The following is a 19,827-nucleotide window of genomic DNA, read 5'->3' on the forward strand; positions in this document are numbered from 1 at the left end:
AACTTATCATGCGAGAAATTGATTGATGTGAGTGTCTGAGTCATGATATAACATCAGTACTAACATCAAAACGAACTTCGCACACAATACTGGCGAACCAACTGGTTACTCTACTAGAACGCCTCAACCAATTAGTTGCTGTTGCCCCAGTTATGTCTCTGAATGCATAAACTTGCCCTCTGAACCTCCTACTTCTCTTATTCTTAGTGTTGGTCAAAACCCTTCCTATTTAATTGTTTCAGGTAGCTGGGACTGAGTGAAAGTTTCTTTGCTGTAGGGGAGATTTGGTAAACAGGGAACCTACTTCTAGGCCGAGTCTGGCTTTCGACATAAAAGTTTCGTCACGCCAAGTGTGTAAGCTAGCCGGTTAGCATAGCTTTAAGGGAAATGAGGAGCTACTAAGTGAGATCTCTTTCAAATAGCAGGCTAGTGTGGAATGTTGGTTAGAAGTTGTTTCTGGTTAATGTGTATGGTGATAACGAGAGAAAGTTAACAGTAATTTCGGCCGGATTCAGGGGCCCGTTTTTCCGGCTCACGGAACTTCAGTTGATGACTGCTCTCAGTTATTGTTTACAAGTGTTGTTGGTCTGTAGAAGTTAGCAAGTGCTATGGCGATTCGATCGATGACAATGTGCTCATGGAACTGTTGCACCAATGAGCAACTTCAGTTTTATTTCTACATTTCTACGTTGACTGGTGTCTACCCCAGCGCTGTTACCACTCTCAGACTATTATATTTGTATTCTCATGAATTCTCTTCCACTATGAAAGACAATTACGCCGCAGTTATCCAAAACTGGATGGCCTGCTGCGAACAGTTCGATGCCGTACACCATAAGAAAAAAACCAAGATTACGAGCCTACCCTTTCCGCATGAGCGATCATCCGATGGGCCGCAAGTGCCATACTGTGGAATGTGATTGATCGACTGTCGACGAGAATAACGCGAAGCTGCTGACTGAATTTGTCTGCTTCCTCCAATACCCAACTGCAAAATCCTGTGAAGATAAAGAATAAAAAGTGGGCGCATAAATGTCACGTTACTAATAACAACAATCGTCCACCTGCGACAACTTTTCGGTGTACAACTACCATGCTGCCTACAGGAAACACAAGGACTGAAGAAACAAGGCCAGATTGCTCAAGTCTGCGCAAGGGCAATTAGAAAACCAGGGTTTGGGCTTGAACCACGGACCTTCTTCGTATCCTAACTGGTGAGTGACATCGGACTCAAATAGTTGGACTACCAACAAAAAGGAGAAAATCTCACGAAGCAAATAAGGAGAACTGCGGATTTACCATTTCAAAGTGTCACCTGATACCGTTCCTTCTATATGTATGTACCACCAGCAACGTTGACCCCTTCCTGAAAGGTTACAATGAAATATACGTCACACACTGTTATTGAGAACGCCGGTTTCAATGCGAAACTCCAATTCAACCTGTCATCTTTGAGGTCGTGAAATGCTCCGTCTAAAGTAAGCGTCTACTAAATCCATGGACACCTATAAAATACCATGCATCATGCGAAGGTGATGAGAAACACTATTCCGAACCAAAGAAAAAACATTTCGGGAAAAGTGACTAAATATGCCTTTCCCGCGTACTTTTGATTAAATTTTGTGGGACTTTCACTTTTGGTTTTTCCAGTACCTCCAGTGTTTCTCTGTATACACATCCACAGTACCGAAAGGTTCAAAACCGTCGTATAGACACTTCCTCAACACGTCTCAAACATCTTCGAAAAGGTTTGTGTCCGGAGAGAAATCAAGATCATATTAAATTGACAGGAAAAAGCTGTGACGATCAAATATCCTTACTGTTCACAGGAGATGCAAAGAGCTGGTCGCTTATCACCCAAATTCAGAGATCGATCGTGACTTCCACTCTAATAGAGTCAAACGATGTTTGATTTCGGTATAAATGACATATACTCTGTCTTATGTAACTAGGAAGTACCTTTTACTTCCTCAGGTCGTATCGAAAACGAGTCATCTAAACCGTCGATATGAAACCTTTTATGTGACCTCTTATGTACCTTTTGTGCTGTAAGTCAAGTAGGGACAGTCATGCATTGTAGGCGATTTATTAATGGTGGACAAAACAGCGAGTGGTGGTTGAAGTTAGAGCGTTCATAACAGTAAAGCGCAACGCGAGTCAGACCTTTGATAGCAAAAGACAGTTCAAATATAGTTCAGCCTTCTGAACAGGTGACGCCAAAAACACCACCAAAATGAAACTTACTTGCAGAGAGCAGATTCATGCTTATCCGTTCTTGATTGCCACTTGTTCCACTCATCTTCAAAGTACGCTCCATGAGCGGTTTAACTACTGCCGAACGCCACTGCGCATCTGTTTCGACCACGCCGCGGTGAAAAGCAAACGAGAGGCGGTTTAGATAAACCAGCTGATTTCCTTCTTGTCGAACCCCACGTGTGAGTGTCCTTGCCATTAGGTTGGACCGGTAGGCAAGAAAGAGTTGAGCAGCCAATGTTCCCTTCCCTAGTGAGACCAATTGCGACACCGGGGCGCTGATCGAGCGAGGAGCACCTGGAAATCAATGGAGATCGGATGTATAGTGAATCCCACACGACGGCGTTTCATCAGAGTTTTTAAGTCGGCGCCATTAACGAACAGCATGCATTCAATTGAACACTGTGGAACGGAACTATTGTAACAGCCTTTCTGTTAGCCAATCTAGTGTTCATTCAAACAGTTTTTTGTGATAAAGATAACCAACAGTAATAGAGAAACCTGTACTGATGCTACACAACTGGATAAGTGGCCATGATCTAGGTCGGTGTGTTCCTGCAAATTCGACGGTGGAACCATATTTCCCAAGGCCGAGGGAACATGCTGTCAACGTCAGCCGTCTGAAAACTCTTCCCTGTTTCGAGTGTATGAATTCACTTTTGAACTCGATTTGCCTCAAAAACAATTTTTCAAGTGGATGACTGCAGTTCACGAGTAGGGAAAGATTGGTCATTGATGACCATGCTTTTCTAGGCGAAAACGGACACAGTATGAGTGATATACTAGACACCGGCTATTGTCAAAGGATAAGGTTCACCTAGTGAACGAGTAACGAGATGACGCATAGCCTAAGACGAAGGCTTCCTAAGAAAGCACCTCCCTAATTTTCACGAATCCCCGTCGACAAAACTCTACATTCCGAGAAGAAAATCACTATTCTTATTGGCCTTACATATTCAGTTCATCCACACTTCTCGACCTGGAGATTGTTGAGATAACTAGTGACATGTAAACACTACTGCTATTGACCAATTACACCTGCGACGTTGGTGCACTTAGCGTGACAGCGACCTTCATGAGCGATCAATTCAGTGGATGCACATATGTCGGGCTAGTTACCACATGCTGGCATATGATAATTGAGTCTAACTGATGAACCGACAGCGTAGATTACCAGTACCCATAATGCTTTTGCAACCAGCTTAATATTGCCTAATACGCATCGATGGAGGACCGAATGGAGAGTGATTTTATGATCCATGACTCCGCAAAAGTGAAGTCAGGGTTGGTTCTATTATCTTGAACTGGATCAACTTGAGGATGAAGCGCACTTTAGATATTATGGTTAACATACTGACTCCAGAATGCCTTTCACAGGATTTTGTGCACACTTTTTGGAGTTTGGAAGTTGTGTGGACGTCAGCCGAGGTAGACATTAAGTGACCACTGTCTTTGGAACTTTACTAGAAGGGCGAGACAGTGGCCAGTTGTGACCACTAGAACATAATAAACAAAACAGTTGACTGGCTATCAAATGTGTTGGACGATGTGGGTCAAATCGAGCTTGTTCACCACCGCTGGGCAGCTTACAGGCGGTTGGATGGATATCAACCATAAAGATGGACCGATAAACTCCTTATGAGATGCCCATAAACAGCAGGTCCGCCGAAAAAAAATCGGGGCGCTAGGGATTTAATACGAAACTCAATGTTTAAATCAGGGCTATCGCCTTAAATGCTTCTCAAGCAAGAGACGATGGCAAATCGCTACATTATCACACTGATAAGGAGAAGAAAATTGGCCGACATCTCCCCGATCTTGTTCTGAATCGTACGTTACTGGAGGTAACTCATTTGCAAAAATGAAGCAATGACGATAAAGTGAGCAGAAGTCCATAATTCCAATCTCGTGACTAAACCATAGTCAGAAACAACAACAAATGAGTACGCTTCAGTGAAGCACACGGAATGATGAAGATTAGTAATATTATACACTTGACGAAGGGATTACGTGCAATAACAAAAACATACTATGGCGGTCTGCGGCAGTCATTAGCTCATATTGTAAAGCCTCAGACAAGCTGACTTCATTTTTATAGATTTTTTGGGACAGTGTGAGCCACTCAGAACGCGGTTTTGAGTCAAGTATTTCATCTAGTTTATCCGAATTCATCGCCGAATTTTCGTTCAAGTCAGTGGTAGTCAGCAGGAGGTCGATTTGTTCACGCGCTTTCACTGCAAGCTCGGTTGCCCGGACAAAGTCCCGTTCTGATATGGCAACATCCAAATCTTCTGGGACATCCCACAACCAAGCCATGGGGTGCTTCGGTGTGCTCGCGACAGAAGGTGACGGTTGGGATTCTGCCAGCATAAAAGAGAACGCAACGGTGAAAAGGAACCACTCAGGTATAAGGAAAAAAGGAACGCAAGTAAGTAAGTTTTGTAATAAGTGACGAGCCGATCGCTGGACATTACAGTGGAATCGACAGGAAAAGGTTTTTGTACAACAATGGTTTGAAGGAATCCTGGATGCCTCATGGGCCAAAGCGCTAACTTACTGACCGGCACGTAAGTGGTTCGAACACAACCTCTGTATCTCGACTGTTCCTGTCTAGGTTTGGGCAGCTTGGCAGTATCCCAGCTGCCGTTCTTTCTTCGGATGGCACAACGACTGGGCGCCGGGTGTTACAGCCAAACGAGTATCTTTTTTTATTATTAAATAAACGAGTTCCAAGTTCACCGGAGCTTCATCGAGCTGGCGGTGGTATAGAAACTTGCTAAAAGCTGTCATTAAAAGATTGATTCACAGACCTGAAACTTCATATCTAGCTGTATGTAGTTTGAGTAAAGTAAACTACACTCCAAGTTAATTTTCCAGTATGCGATTGGGGGAGAGGAGAGCTAAGAATTGGGACACACACTGCGAGAACTCGAGGTTGGCGGGTTTCGAAGGAATAGACGCCCTGTTGTAAATTGGTGAAATGGTGTATTTGAATGATAATGGCTTCAAAATGGCACTCATAGTTGAAAGATTGAAAGGCGATTTATAAACTGGTTGTTTATATCTCAGCAGAAGGTTATGTTATGCGAAGTAACCATAAATCCACTTGAACTTCACAACTCCGACAACTTGTGGGATAGAGATATTTTATCTGAAACTAGGCACATAGAAATACCTAGAAAAACTACTTCGTGAGTGTTTTAGATTAGAATGTGTTGCGGAATAGGTGCAAATAGCACTCAAGTTATTGTAGGATGATGAACGGGATATTGTGCTTACACCCATCGACTGGGAATCCAAGAGCTACACACAAACTCTGGCGCAATGGAATTGGAGCTTATCATGGTGGACGGTTTGGGTGACTGTTCTTTGGACATCCACAAAGTATGATGGATGGAGTTCTGACGAGCACAACTTCCTGGTTATCAACATGGGGCGAGATGGCTCAAGTGGTAAGAGCGCGGATTTATTGATCAGAAGGTCCGAGGTTCGAATCCCACCTCCGCCTCTCGACTATCCCTGTCTAGGCTTGGGCAACCTGACAGTATCCCAGTCCTCGTGCTTCCTTCGGGTGGCATGGCAGCTAGGCACCGGAAGAGTGTTACAGCTGAACGCTGGTTATCAACATTATCTATGAAAACATATACGGAGACTGCTTGGAACTGTGAACTACTGGCATAGTATGGTGGTACCTGCCCACTGTCTCGAGGACTAGTTTCTGTTTCGGTTGTGAGTTATAATCATCCTCTTGTGTAGGCTTTGGCGCCCTAATGGTACTTCAGAGGACACAACCGTGAACCTCACAAAAGGTTGTACGACATCGGTCGTCGCGTGAATCGCCATACTCGCTGCACACAGAAGACAGAACGGACAAAGGCTTGCTACTATCTGTTCAAGTGTTGTTTATCCTTCTATATTCCGCCCTGCTGATACTATTCTTTCTCCCTCTCTCCATACATTCCAACACTAGGACGGATAGCTCGGTTCCCCTTGAATCATTATTAACGTTCATCTGTACTACCAGCCTTAGTCACCTTGAGAGGGTTTTCAAATCCCGAACCCCGGATCACACAGCTTCTTTTAATGCGTCACCGGTCGGTAAAAAAAGGTGAATACAGAACGCCATTCAGTCACAGGACTGTATGAGGTTCTAGTCACGACAACCTTTAGCCTTCCTTCTCCAGGAGCGGTGGTGAACTCCTGAGTCAGTGCCTCTGTGACTTAAATGCGCTTAGGAAGGAGAAAGAGAACGTCCTTAACAAGTGATGTGGGTCCACCTTCAGACAAGGGGTTGACAGAGGTTGCAGTAACAACAGTGGCCAATGTGACACATCATCACATCAGTTTACTTGAACAAAGTCGTATACAGGCAGCCACAAAGATTATGTAAAAAGAGGACCTAGCGCTGGTTTAATATAAATTTCCGAAACCCGTACACCAACACTCTGTCAAACAGTTCGGATAGGAACTGACATGACGAATGCCACTGTCATATCATTCAGTATCTTCAGCCAAACACAGGGAGGTTCACGTTTGCCCAATCCTTAAGGGAGAAGAACACAAACAGCATCCAGAGCTTTTGTATCATTCTTCAATCCATTCGACACAATCACGTCACTCATTTCAGCTCCAGATCTCCGCGATCTCTGATTTGGCACGGAAAACAATGCTTTTGTCGATAGAACGTTAACTCGGCATGCATGGCTCAACCAGTTTCGATTGCAGTACTGGATGCATCCTTTGAGTGAAATACCGTCTAGTTCACCAAGCATTCGTTTGGTGAATTCACTGGTTTCAGTTGATTCCAGCTATGGTTATGAGACATCGCCGGTCAAACGGCTAAAAGTGTCCCCGATCCTCCGCCACAAGTGGGCAGGTCTTGCAGCAGTACAATGACATAGTCCGCACTGTAGTCTGATATACGCGTTCCTTGATCTGCAGTGATATGCCTTTTGATGCTACAGTGGCACAAACTGGCAAACACATTCTTGATCTTTCAGATTCGACCGCTGATTTTATACCTCACGCTACAGTCGGAACTGATGCAACTTCTGAAGCCTCTAGTGCCCCTCCCCGAACACTTAAAGGTATGTTTAAAGAACGTACCTCCCGCATCACGATTTTACATTCTGTGGGTGACAAACACATCCTGAAGGATTCAATGGCCCTAATAAGCTTTCCTGATGACTCTTCTACCTTCTACCTACCATCGTTTGCATATTTAAGGTCGACAAGGTTCTCTGGGAAACCCTTCAGAGTCCGCCTCATTACCTCATCAATGGCAGACGATGAACCTTTTGGAGGCCACAACTTTCTGAAACTTCCAACTGCTCTTTGTACGAAGGTTAGTACGTAATGAGTGAGTTTATTTCAACCTGCATCCGTATCTCACGACCAATCAGCTCTTTATTACAACTGCCATTGTCCTGCATGGGAGGCTTGAGGGCTGAAGTAGTTGTACTTATCATACGGGGATGTATGACGGCCAGGAAAAAGTTAGCCTGGATGGGTAGAAGATATAGGTACTTCTGTTACATCATATGACCTACCGAAAGGACTCCCATGAGGGTGATTCTGAAATCACATCTCAGTCACCTGAAGGTATCATTTAGAGATGAGTGCAAAGTGGATGTGATCGATTCTGAAAACGTGTCCTGCCATACATGGAGCTAGAGGAGAAACTGGACCTAATTGTGATGCGGCGGTTTGCGTATCTCAGTAACCCGTCGAGTTGTACTGGAGGACGCCCATACAGCATCCACGGAGTCCACAGGTGGACCTTAATCAACCACCTTTCTAGGTTTGTGAGCCATGACAGTGTCTCAGCTTACATAAAACCACGAAATATGCGAATAAAATTGCTTTCACGCTGGTCAGGTGGATGCAACAGGAATGTCCAGATTCAGAACTCGAACCCAACTTCAACATCACACGACTTCCAACCTAACCGGCGTGCATTGTGAATCTGAATGATATGCGTTAACCTAAAGAACCTGCCCTTGACTAGAACAAAACGCGTGGTAAGAAAACGACAACAATACGCTTGGATGACAGAAGATGAACATTTATGCCAGGAAAACAGTTTTACTTACGCGACTGGTCACCAAACGGGTTTTTGCGGCTGGGCGTGGGACTCGGTAAATCGGCTGGAAGAGTCAGCAAATCTGAACATTCAGGCAGAGTACTGTTCAATGCTTTGATTGTTTCTCGAACAGACTCGACAGATGCTGCACTCAGCGGTATGGCATAGACAGGCATTTTGAAGGTTCCGCGCGGAGGGCCTGTACCAGACGGGAGCTGGGTGGCTGCTGAATCACCCATGCTTAATGAGTCAGATTCTCCTATACCATAGTGAACGACACTAGAGTCTTGACGGGTCTGGTCACCGAGAGAGGCGGTATAAGTATGTATTGCTTCCTCTAGAACCCGAACCCACGTTTGCTAAAAAACGGACGATGCAGCAGAAGAAATGAGATAAACAGTACTCAAGACGGTTTTGCGGGATTTTTGCTTATTCTTATTCAACACCAAGTACGGAAGGTGGGTGGCTGAAAAATCTTAAGGAGGATTTGGCGTGAAATTTAAGATGCGTTAGCAGAGCTAGCATGTACTCCTGGCGTGACCCATGGCCAGCCTAAGGGTCATGAGTTTCTGCCAAAAGGTCCGGCTAATAAGAAGGTAAATTTCCGACCAAACAAAGAGGACGTGACCGCACACGTGCACTCCCAACAAGGCAACCTCTCTCCGTCCGCAAACTCGTTACGGTAGTCCAGCCTTACAAGGAAAGGGGTATCTAGACAATCTCAGAAGACAGCACTCCCCCAGCGTCAGATTGTGACTAGGAAGGGAGGTGTGCACTGTTTCAAACTTTCAACGGAAGTAAACGTGCTCATTCGAAAGTGTGTTTTTTGCTGTCTAGTGAGACAGTGTAGTTTTCGGTTCATGAGTATAAGCTACCTCCGTCGAAAAGTGGAACTTCATTACATCTGTGGACTGATGAAGAATTACCCAAGTTTATATACATAAGTATATATATATATATATATGGTAGGAGTTTAACAACCAACTAAAAAACCAATACGAACAAGAATCCCAGATGCTAACTGTTCTCCTGAACCATTTTTAAACACAATCGTGTAAAGAGCAAGGTAGAAAAACCGATTACTGGTTGCGCTGGGAAGGGAATCCATCATCGGTCCTCGCGTGTCCATCACCGCTCATCATCAGCTTCACGTAATTACCTACATGCGGAAAAGGTCACATCCCAATCGCACTTAGATATGCTAAGAAGTATACAAGCATCCACAAATGCTCGACCAATCGACTGTATCAAAGACCCGAAAACTGCACAGAAGCTAGCCTTTTGGAGTCAGCCTAGGAAAGTGACAAATAGTGGACACACTGAAAACAATTCGAAGCCACACAGTTGGTATGATCAACGATATTGTGGTACTCTCCATGAGATGGCCTGTAAATCACGGCTGATCGCTGTGAACTAGAGTAACAGGTGGTACCCATTATTCGGTGCTGACAGACTCGTAGCATAAACCAAAGGGATAAAAAGGCCGCCAGAACTGAAAGGGAAAATACTACCTAGTACACAAAACATACCTGCTCGGGTGATTGGAAGACGCGTGTGCCCATATTCGCTGTAACTTTGAATGCATCCGTAGAGCGTTGCCAACGGTCATGTGGAGGAAGAGCAACCACGCTGACTGTGTCCAGTGGATAGACAGTTTGCACTCGGTAACGACATGTGGCAGCCCTACCGGAGGAAAAACACCAATTACAGGGTAGTCCACTTGTCATACGAGTTCCGAATATTATGTGGCGCGTTTTCGATAAAAACCGCATAGGGCACAGCAAAGTCATGCTTACCTGCCAGACTGTGTGTAAGCAACGACCAGCACATCGTTCAGTAGAAACAAACGAGCCACACATATGAATGAATAGGTGTCAACACTTAGCTCGTTCACCTCTCCATCGAATATCACACACCGGGTCGCATCATCTGTCAATTGCTGTGATCAGAGATAAAGTTACAGTTAGCACGCAGGAAACTACGCAAATGACAAATTGACAGCAATAAGCCGCACAAGTGTGGCAAAGGAAATCCTGACGGCGTTTGTGAAGCGGTAAGACCTTATAGCAAGTGAGTATGTGAACGATCCGCGCTCACATCTCAAGAAACTAAACTCCAAAATCGTTTGTTCGAGACGGAGTCGACAACAGTTTTTTGTAGCAATTAAGATCACAACACATAGGCTCAACGTACCGCAATTTCCTCAACCACATCTACCAGCATTTTGACCGGCGCGTCCGCAAATTCACTCAGCTTTTTTCCTAAAGCTGGCAACGACCCCGTAGATTTTGCTGCAGGCTCCTCCTCACTTAGTCCTGGTATGACTTCTGAAAGAGCATGTAGAGAAAAAACATGCCGTTAAGATCACTGTGGACCGCGCGAAAGGTAAACTATCGAAACGCAGAGTCTGAATCTAGACAACATCGGAACGATGAGATTTCATCCGTACTAAGAGGCCAAGAATCAAACTTCGGCCGGTTCATTCTTGTTGGGGATCACCAGTAGTGCGCATCTCAGAAATCTCTGGGGGTATTGGAAGCCGCAACGAGCTGATCAGTAACCGAACACTATGAGATTTGTCCAGCGGTGACTGAGCACAGTGTGTTCAACTTGCATTCACAGGCCTCATGGATCTCCCATTGACAAACAGTCACTCAAGAACAAGGCCCAAATCGGATCACGTGACTGGAACAGGATGACTGAAAGATGAGTAACACCATTTCCTGTAAATTACGCACAGCTTTTCATATCCCACAGGTGGCAGGTTCGTAAGATGCACATACAACAACAAAGAGCTATTCGGTGCTTCCCAGCTTTTCTAAACAGGTAACAATTGCTAAGGCTTACGCCCTGCAAATAATGTATATCCTTCAAATCAGGACGCGTAAGAAATGCAGATTGCACAGTGCTCTAGAAATTTTCTTAAAAACAACGAAAAACAGAAAAGGAAGCTATTTAGCTCCACTCCTACTTGAAAACCCCACGGGGGAACCAGCATAACCTTTAAACGACAGCTACAGCCGTGTAAGCCCATGGTAAGCCAAATGGTGAAAACCGACGTCGGTTCGGGGTAATCACTCCAAAAAAAAGTCATTTTTTTTACCTGTTTTTAATACAATACAGTGGCTATACATGAGTGGAAAGCTCAAGTGTGTACTGGACGCCATTTAGAAAAAAGTAGAAAGAATTTGAGGGACGTCGACAGAAAACTGACATCTTTTTTATTGCTTTACCTAGGGGACAAACGGGTACATCTTGCGACTGTTGGAGTCTGTCCAACAGGTGCCACTTCCATCCGAAACATGCGGACGATTCACAACACAGCATGCGACATTTACAGTCACTGACAAGTGCTCACTTCTGGAATGCCCTGTTTGACCCTCCCGGATAACATGCTTTCAAGCTTATGGGGCTCGGTCGTCCGGACAATCGTGTTTTAATTTGGATCTCAAGGTTTAAACTACTTCTGTAAGCCCTAGGCTTCAGGAGATGCATTGACTTAGTCCCTAGAAGCAGGTTCTCTGAGCTATTTTCTTAGTCCATAGCAGATTCACACAATGATTGATTCGACAAAACCACCTCACTCCCATATAGTGCAAATATGATGCTAACAGAACTTCCAGCGCTATGCAGAATCCGTTGTTGGTGAGAAGATTCGAGGAATTGAATACTGTCACATTGTACCGTTTTGGGGATTCATTCGCTCCGGGGGCGACCGCCGAAGGCAGTCACTGACAGTATCGCTTTCAGTGGTGCAACTGACACTATTTGTAGACCAACTGGATTGCCTCATCTGTTGAGTTCATTGCTGCTTCACTTTAGGCAGTGTCAACAACTGTCCGAATACCAGCAAAACTACAGAGGCTATAAAGTTACACAGATTTAATAAAAGTGATGCTTATTTCTGCTGCAACGCTGAGAGCTTAAAATCTGAAAACTTACAATTTGGAAAGGCAGACTAGAGTAAACAAATCAGTGAGCTCATCTTATTGAAATTCCGCAACAAAATACTATGCAGAGTTGCGGTAAAAGCTAGAATCGACTCTATCATAGTTGTACCACCCGCCGGTTGCCATCCGGTGCATTTATATGGTCACCTGGCATTTGGTCAGCCAACTACCCTGCGCACCTCATGCATTGCACGTCCCAACAGTTAGCTCCGTGGAAAATTGGTTGTGACTGGTCTAATGAAAAGTGACCTCTAGTGATAGAGTGCAAAAGCGACCAACCGTTAAAAAGACATGTCTCCGTTAGAGCGTTCATCACACGGCGCTTCTCGGTAAAGTCTCGATGAATTTGGTGCATTGCCGCATCCAGTTCCGATGCAGCCTTGCCAGCTTTAATGAACAGCTTGTAGTTTTCGAATATCACTTGTTTCATCTTGCTGGACGCTTCTTCGGACAAATTGCTTAAAAAGTCGACCATGGCGTCATTTGACTGGTTGTTCCGCACAACTGGTTAAGGGAAATAGGTAAGTGAAAGTGAGTTACTGAACAAACCATTCGTTTCACAGTAAAACAGAACAGCAGCTCTCAACGGCATGGTTGAAGATTTTAAAATGGTGCTTGGACCTTAATGAGCCTTTCTTACGATTTGTTCTCTCAGATAACTGATGATTTCATTCCCAGATGGCCTTTATTATATATTTTCCAGACAACCGAAAGTAGAGGAGTATGTTAATGGCCTCGAGAACGCTTAGTGTTAAGTGGACTGATTCAACCAACCGCATGTTATATAAAAAGTTTTATGCAATCTGGTTCCAGGTCTTGTGAGTGACACTCACTAGCGGCGACCTCTTTAAATGTCACTCACTCTCTGTCACGGAAACCCCTTAAGTATGACCGAGCTGACTTGTTCTAGTAGTAAGGGAGATCACTGAATGAGTAACAAGCAACTAATGTCATCACCTAATGACTATCGAAGGGAGCACGTCACAATCGATGTCGCAGTCCACCTTAGATTGGTTTGTTTTCTATTTGTTAGGATGTGTACAATCGCGCCCAGCAGCAAACGATAGAAAAGCGAGGTAAAATGCATGTTCCAGTCAGATAGTTTTCAAATGACGGAAGAACATTTATGTCGGCCTTGCCCATTCCTAGCGTGTATGTACTTCTTCAAGTACATAAAAGACGCATGAAACAGTGAGAAACTATTGGAAAATTCCTTCCAGAGGGCACATCAGAGCTTCAGGTGAACATCAGGGGATATAAACAGAAAACTCACATCGCTTAACGTCGAAATTAGGATTGGCGAATACTCGACGCAAGCCGCCAGGCTCTGCCATTTTTACGTGAACGACGTATAGAATTGAGGATAAAGAAGGAGCGTATCTGTGGAATTCGTGAGCTTCTTGCTAACGTCGTCCTGAAAAGGATCGAAAACAAAGAAGTACATATGTGGAACCTAACAACCAAACCAAAACGACCCAACATATTAACTATCCAAACCAATGTGGACTCATGAACGGTAATAGTCAGAATCAGCAGCTCGTGAGGAGGGGCATGTCGCATCGTAGGATCAGGATCACGGAAGACACCCCGTAGTACGAGTAATCGTGCTGTGAGGCGGTCTGGGGGTAAAGTCGTACTGGCCTCTGTGACAGGAGTGTGAAGGCAGTAAGATGTTTCCCTCAGGCGACCAGCATGTCCATATTTATGGAAGCAGCGATGTTGCCTTCCCCTGAGGAAGGACTGGTTAGAAAAGATCGGCCCCCGAAACCGCACACTCCGATCGCCCAACGGCTGACCGTGACGGCCGGGGCATTATCCAACACGGTCGAAATACATTTAAAACCAAAGAGCCCAATGCAGATCAAAAGGCACCTCTGTGCGCAACCGCATCAGGAACGAGACAGTGATGCCTTATTCCATGCGCCTTCAGGTTAGGCCAACCCGGTGAAGCTGAGCAGGTCAGAGTGTTGAGTCATCGGCTCCGGGATGGGTCCCCCCTACTGTCCGCTGCCTTGTGGGTCAGACTTTTGAGTCAAAGGATCAAGGTGGGGTACTTCGACCAAGCCCCCTTCTTCGGCCTGGACAACCGGGAAGTGTCATTTGCTCGAGCAGTTCGGTGTCCACCGCTGTCCTTCCCCAACCTCTTCCCACCACAAAAACAAACGTCGCTGGGCGATTCGATTGTCGGTTGTCTGACCGAAGGGTCTTATGCTCCTCGCTGCTTACTAACAATAAACGAAATAACCTTTCTAAATCTATATAGGAGCTTTCAACGTCCGTACTCTGTGTTAAATTGGCAAACAGCCAATGCTTGTTGAGACCTTATACTCCCTTAAAAATGATATATGCTGTGCCTCCAAAATACGCATGCAGAACCCAAGCATGGTTACGCATCCCAGAACGCCAAGAAGGAACTCAGCTCTTTCACATTTCCCCAACCGTTTGTCCGGTGACCAAGAAGCGATGACTTGTGGAATACATGGCATGGCAGTTGCACTCATCCCCAAAGCTGAACGCGCTTTGCTGGATTGGATCCCAGTAACCAGTCGTCTTTGCGCCGTCCGGTTATCTAGTTCCATCAAGCTCAGTGCCTCTCGGCACGAAAAGCGGTGCCTGTTTGTAGTGTCAGCTTATGCCCCAACGGATCGCAGTTTTGAGGCGGGGGGGGATACTTTCTATCTAAGCTATCGGGACTTTCTATCGAGAGCTATCGGGGCTCACTCGTCAAGCAAAATGCACTGAATCAGCTGCGCTGGTTATTGCCGTCTTTCTGGATGGGGACCCCGAGGCGGGTCACATCAATGGTTATAGACATTGTCAGACAAGGTCCAGTCGCGCCCTCAATGGCGCTCATGCATCCAAGCTGTTGCCTTCAATCCATAGCTCCCTTCCCAACCCCCCACTTAAAAGTCCATGTACAGTGCTGCATTTAAGCACTAATTTATCAGCTCCAGCCTCCAATGCACAGCTACCTACCCCACCTCCCCGAATCATCGGTGAGCGAAACTGTAAAATAAGTAGGCGGTTATTACAGCTGACAATGATGATGATAATGAGAGACCCGGCTCGGGGTATTCATAGCCACAAGTCCCTAATCACTGGTCGGTCGCCTTCATAACTCTCTAAACGGAGGGGTGGTAAAAAAGAAACTAAAAGAGGCTGTTCAGTAAAAAATAGTCAGGCTTTTTGAGCGACGGAGGATGGTGTAATTTTCGTTCACATACACCCGTACAGACTAAATGCCATGGTGTGGTGGACAGGGGTGGTGGTGACATACGTAAAACACGACCTAACCAAGACAATCGGTTTATTTACATGAATGGCTCTGATGTAACGCCCGACGAGCCAGGTTGCTCCCAACGCAATTGTCTATTACTCGCGCTGCATGGACACCAGATAACAGCAATAATGTGCAACGAAACGGCGGGCACAAAAGTGTTTCAGCTACACACCTCAACGAAAAACTAATGCAAGTCATCACCAGAGGCGGGGTGAGACATCACCATCATCGACAACATGACAACATTCGAGTGCCTCTCCCTAGATTGCAAGTGGCTGCATGTCCAAAGACCTTACACTTTGTGGATGCAAAGTGTATACCAAAGGACGGGATGATTTTGAACAGTTCATCCAAAACATCTGCGCTACCTCGTCCTGTTGGAAAACGAGTACGATTCGTCTGCATACCTAAGACCGACAAGGTTTTCATCAGAGGCCATTTGAACACCATGGTTCTGAAGATCTTTCAGCATTTGTATCATGATTTCATTGAACATGAAATAGGGATAGAGAAGGTGTACATCCCTGACGGACACTGCTTTGTGTACGGAAGCTTTTGGAGAGTTCTCCACATATTCACACATGCTCGGAAGTCTGGGAATACATCAGCATCATCAATATCAACTGTAATAACCGCCGCTTCCTCGTCGTACGGGGGTTGCGGCTGCCGTAGTTTCGTTCATCAATGATTTGGGGGGGGGTAGGTAGCTGTGCATTGCAGACGGGAGATGATAAATTGGTGCATAAATCCACCACTGTCAGTGGGCTGTCAAGTAAGGGTTGGGGTTGGAAAAGGAGCTATGCATTGAAGGCAATTGCTTGGATGGACGAGCGCCATTGAGGGCGCGACTGGGTCATGTCTGACAATGTTTCTAGTCATTGATGTGGCCCGTTTCGGGGTCCCTATCCAGGAAGACGACAATGACCAACGCAGCTGAGTTTGCTGGTAATGGCTTTCATACTTCGCTGCCAAGTCATTTTTGACCGCCTCTGGCTCTCTCACCCCTCACGTGGTTGTGCAAAAAGAGCCCTTCGAGGAAGTAGGTCGACTGGCATACACAGCACGTGGCCAAGCCAGCGCAACCTATGCAGTGTGATCAGCTCATCTATCGAGGGCGGGTTAATTCTCCCGAATACCATTCGAAATACTTCAGAATTGCTGATCCGGTGTGAATACAATCCCGTCTGATAATACAAAGAACATATTATGCCCACAAACTTCGGGAACATTTCTTTGATGAGCAAGCGTGTGAAGAACAGACAGGTCAACCGAGGTGAATGTGCCTTGGAGTTCCATGAATACTAATACTGTGGGTCGTTTCTACGTAGAGCGTTGTTCTATCACCCGACATTGTGCGAAGATTTAGTCAACATAACCCACACTAGGCCAGAGTGCAGCTTGCCGCTCTTGAGTCAGTGTTTCAGCAGTCACTATGAAACGAAGGTTCACAAATAATGCAAACAATCTCGAAACAACCAGAATTAATATGACCACTCTGTGGTGTCCGCAATCATTACGAGCCCCTTTTCTCGAAATCGGCATTGTCATCGATTCTTCCCAATTGTCTAGGGAAGTCTGGTTTTCCCAAATGCACGCTAACAGATCAGTCAAGCGCTGACCAAGGACTATGACCCTCTAGGTGCAGTTCTACAGTGGACACGGATAGAGGTCGGGTTCGAACCACGGACCACCCGGTCAGTAAATTGGCGCCCTGAGCCATCTCGCTATCAGCTATCAGTGAGAAGGATCGATCACCGCCTCCCAATCCTCCAGAAACACCAGGATGAACTCCGACCATGCACTTGTACGCTGCTGCTTTTCATTACGCTTTTCAGGTCTAAGCAAAACGCGCGCACCCCGCTTGGCCACTGAGAAGCCAGTGCACCCGGGAATCAAACGGAAGTATCAGATCCAGCTCCTCGAACGCCTACCGGAAGGTTTGATGTCGGATATAAGAGCCCACTGGAAACAGATATCCAAAGCGCTACTCATAAACTGACCACCACAAAACCATCCTTTGGCATGCGCCTTTCACCTTCAAAGTGCCAAGTCATACTTCAGAACATGCAGTCTCTAAACATGTCCTTTACAACTCATTGAGAATCACTGAAGCTTGTAGAAAATTTTACATACCTCGATAGTTGTATTAGCTCTGGCGGAAATGTATTTGATGAAGTCAGTGCAAGAATCTCATAGGTTCAAATCACGTATGCTATGCTCACTTGCGCCGCATAAGCCGTCAAAAATTCATATCGCTAGATCGTAATGGCCGTATATACCAGACTACAGTAAGGGTTGTGTTGTTGTATGGGTGCGAGACGTCCCTCTGCGGACTGATGATATGAGACGTCTTCAGGTTTCTGACCACCGATGCCTCAGAAGCGTTGCTGGTTTTGAATGGCGTCAGCGGACTAGTAACGAGGCGATTACAAAACAGGTATTTGGTTGCACAGCAGACACTGTGATCGGGAGAAACATCCAACACCACCCACTAAGATGACTCGGTCATGTGCTGCGAATGCCGAAACACCGTCTGTCGAGGCGAGTGCTGCTCTCCGTGCAACCTTCAAAATGGTGCGAACAGCGAGGTGGACAAAGTGTGGCTTGACATAAGGGTGTGAAAGAGATCACTAAGAGTCAGGGTGTTATAGGATTACTAGGATGGGGTCCCTATGACCCTGGCTGTGCTAGGTTATTGTAAGAAATAGCGCTGACCGATGTCAGTGTTCGTGCTATCAAATTTTTCTTTCCAGAGTGGTTGAGCGCTCGGAAGTGTAGGCACATAAGAATGCTTGATATAGGTCAGCCAGTGTGATCAATTAGAGTTCGCGGCTGGTACGCCGTTGGGGGCATTATGTTTATGCGTTTCCCTACGCACCACCCGAATCGCTACACTGCAAGATGGCCCAAGTGGTTAGAGCGCGAATTTATTGACCGGTTCGTGGTTCGAATCCGACCTCCGCCACTCGACTTCCCCTGTCTAGGCTTGGGCAACCTGGCAGCATCCCAGCCCTCGTGCTTCCTTTGGGTGGCGTGGCAGCTAGGCACCGAAAGGGTGCTACAGCTGAACGCTCTATACTGCAATACCACGGAGCACGTAATCAATGGGCTTCCACAATTTGTCAAAATAGGGACCAATGTAGACACGATTCTCTAATAAGCAGCAATACCGAATATCACTATTACCACAACTTTTCGATTCTTCATTTTTGTGACCTATGAGGAGTTCATGAAAGGTCCGTAGGATTTTAATAATAAATAGAACCTTAATTTGGCTTATATGCACTGCAATAGCGTTTTTAAGTGCTTGTTCCAGTCGCTCTCCGTCTTTGCGTAAGGTGTAATGCTTTTTTAAATGTAATCCCCGGCGACTTACACGGTCTCTACATGCGTGTGATGGGAGTGCTGTTGACACAAATCAGTGATACCTGAAGCGCCATTGAGCGACTATGCATAACTGTACAGTCGAAGATGAGGTATTTATCGTGCAGGTCCAATTTGTATGTGACGGACTAACGATAAACTGTTTCCAAGGTTGTGGTAATAGTATAAGCCGGTATTTATCGTGTATGTCCAGCTTGTATGGGACGAACCAACGAGAGATTACTTAAGAGGTTGTGGTAATAGCACCAGCCAAACACGTCTGTTTGTACTGCGCAGTGCTAACAGAAACCATAGCTGCTAGTTTCTGGACTCTCAGTCGCTCAGCCTATAATTCCATGCAGTTCAGTGGCATTTCTTTACACTGCTTATGCTTCTGAAGCAATAATCCACGAGGCTGTTGCAGTTCGGTGGATAGCATGGGTTTACGTCCACCAATTCGATTAGGCGATGTGTCGGCTCATGAGCTTACTACAATATTCGGTTTGAGCCCTAGTATATACCAGCACAATAACTGAACATACTCCGCGTGTACTGAAAGTACGAAACAAGTCAAAACTCATGTACGCGGCAAAACCCTAGAGATACAGATGCCCTCTGGAGACAACACCGGCAAGGATTCAAGGCAAACTTTCCGACCAATCAAACTTGGCCCTGATGCCGAACCCACCACCTACCCTATTTTCTCACCAATCGTGGGTGAGTGGACTCAATGGCTAGTGCAGAGCCCGAATGAGATTAGTGAGCTGGTTTGGGTTCCAGACGCCGCTGGCTATTCGCACAATGAGATTGATTTCTCGAAATCTACGGCATTTTCAGACTTGCCACTTCATAGTGTAGAATGTCTATGTATAAGGTACATGCTCCTGTATTATTGAAAA

General features: G+C 45.7%; 1 protein-coding gene across 1 annotated transcript in view; it reads right to left on the reverse strand.

The window, feature by feature from the left end:
* T265_08823 (hypothetical protein) overlaps nt 1-13,688 on the reverse strand; it is a gene marked incomplete at both ends in the record, with an annotated part of 19,501 nt that extends 5,813 nt beyond the window's left edge. Inside the window, 9 exons of the mRNA XM_009174735.1 lie at nt 865-998; nt 2,245-2,550; nt 4,284-4,613; nt 8,346-8,694; nt 9,865-10,018; nt 10,132-10,274; nt 10,529-10,662; nt 12,565-12,789; nt 13,559-13,688. Coding sequence (XP_009172999.1) covers nt 865-998; nt 2,245-2,550; nt 4,284-4,613; nt 8,346-8,694; nt 9,865-10,018; nt 10,132-10,274; nt 10,529-10,662; nt 12,565-12,789; nt 13,559-13,619 — 1,836 coding nt within the window. The remainder of the gene's footprint in view (nt 1-864; nt 999-2,244; nt 2,551-4,283; nt 4,614-8,345; nt 8,695-9,864; nt 10,019-10,131; nt 10,275-10,528; nt 10,663-12,564; nt 12,790-13,558) is intronic.
* Between the last annotated feature and the right edge of the window lie 6,139 nt (nt 13,689-19,827).

The sequence above is a fragment of the Opisthorchis viverrini genome (assembly GCF_000715545.1).
Source record: "Opisthorchis viverrini unplaced genomic scaffold opera_v5_236, whole genome shotgun sequence".
Lineage (NCBI taxonomy): Eukaryota > Metazoa > Platyhelminthes > Trematoda > Opisthorchiida > Opisthorchiidae > Opisthorchis > Opisthorchis viverrini.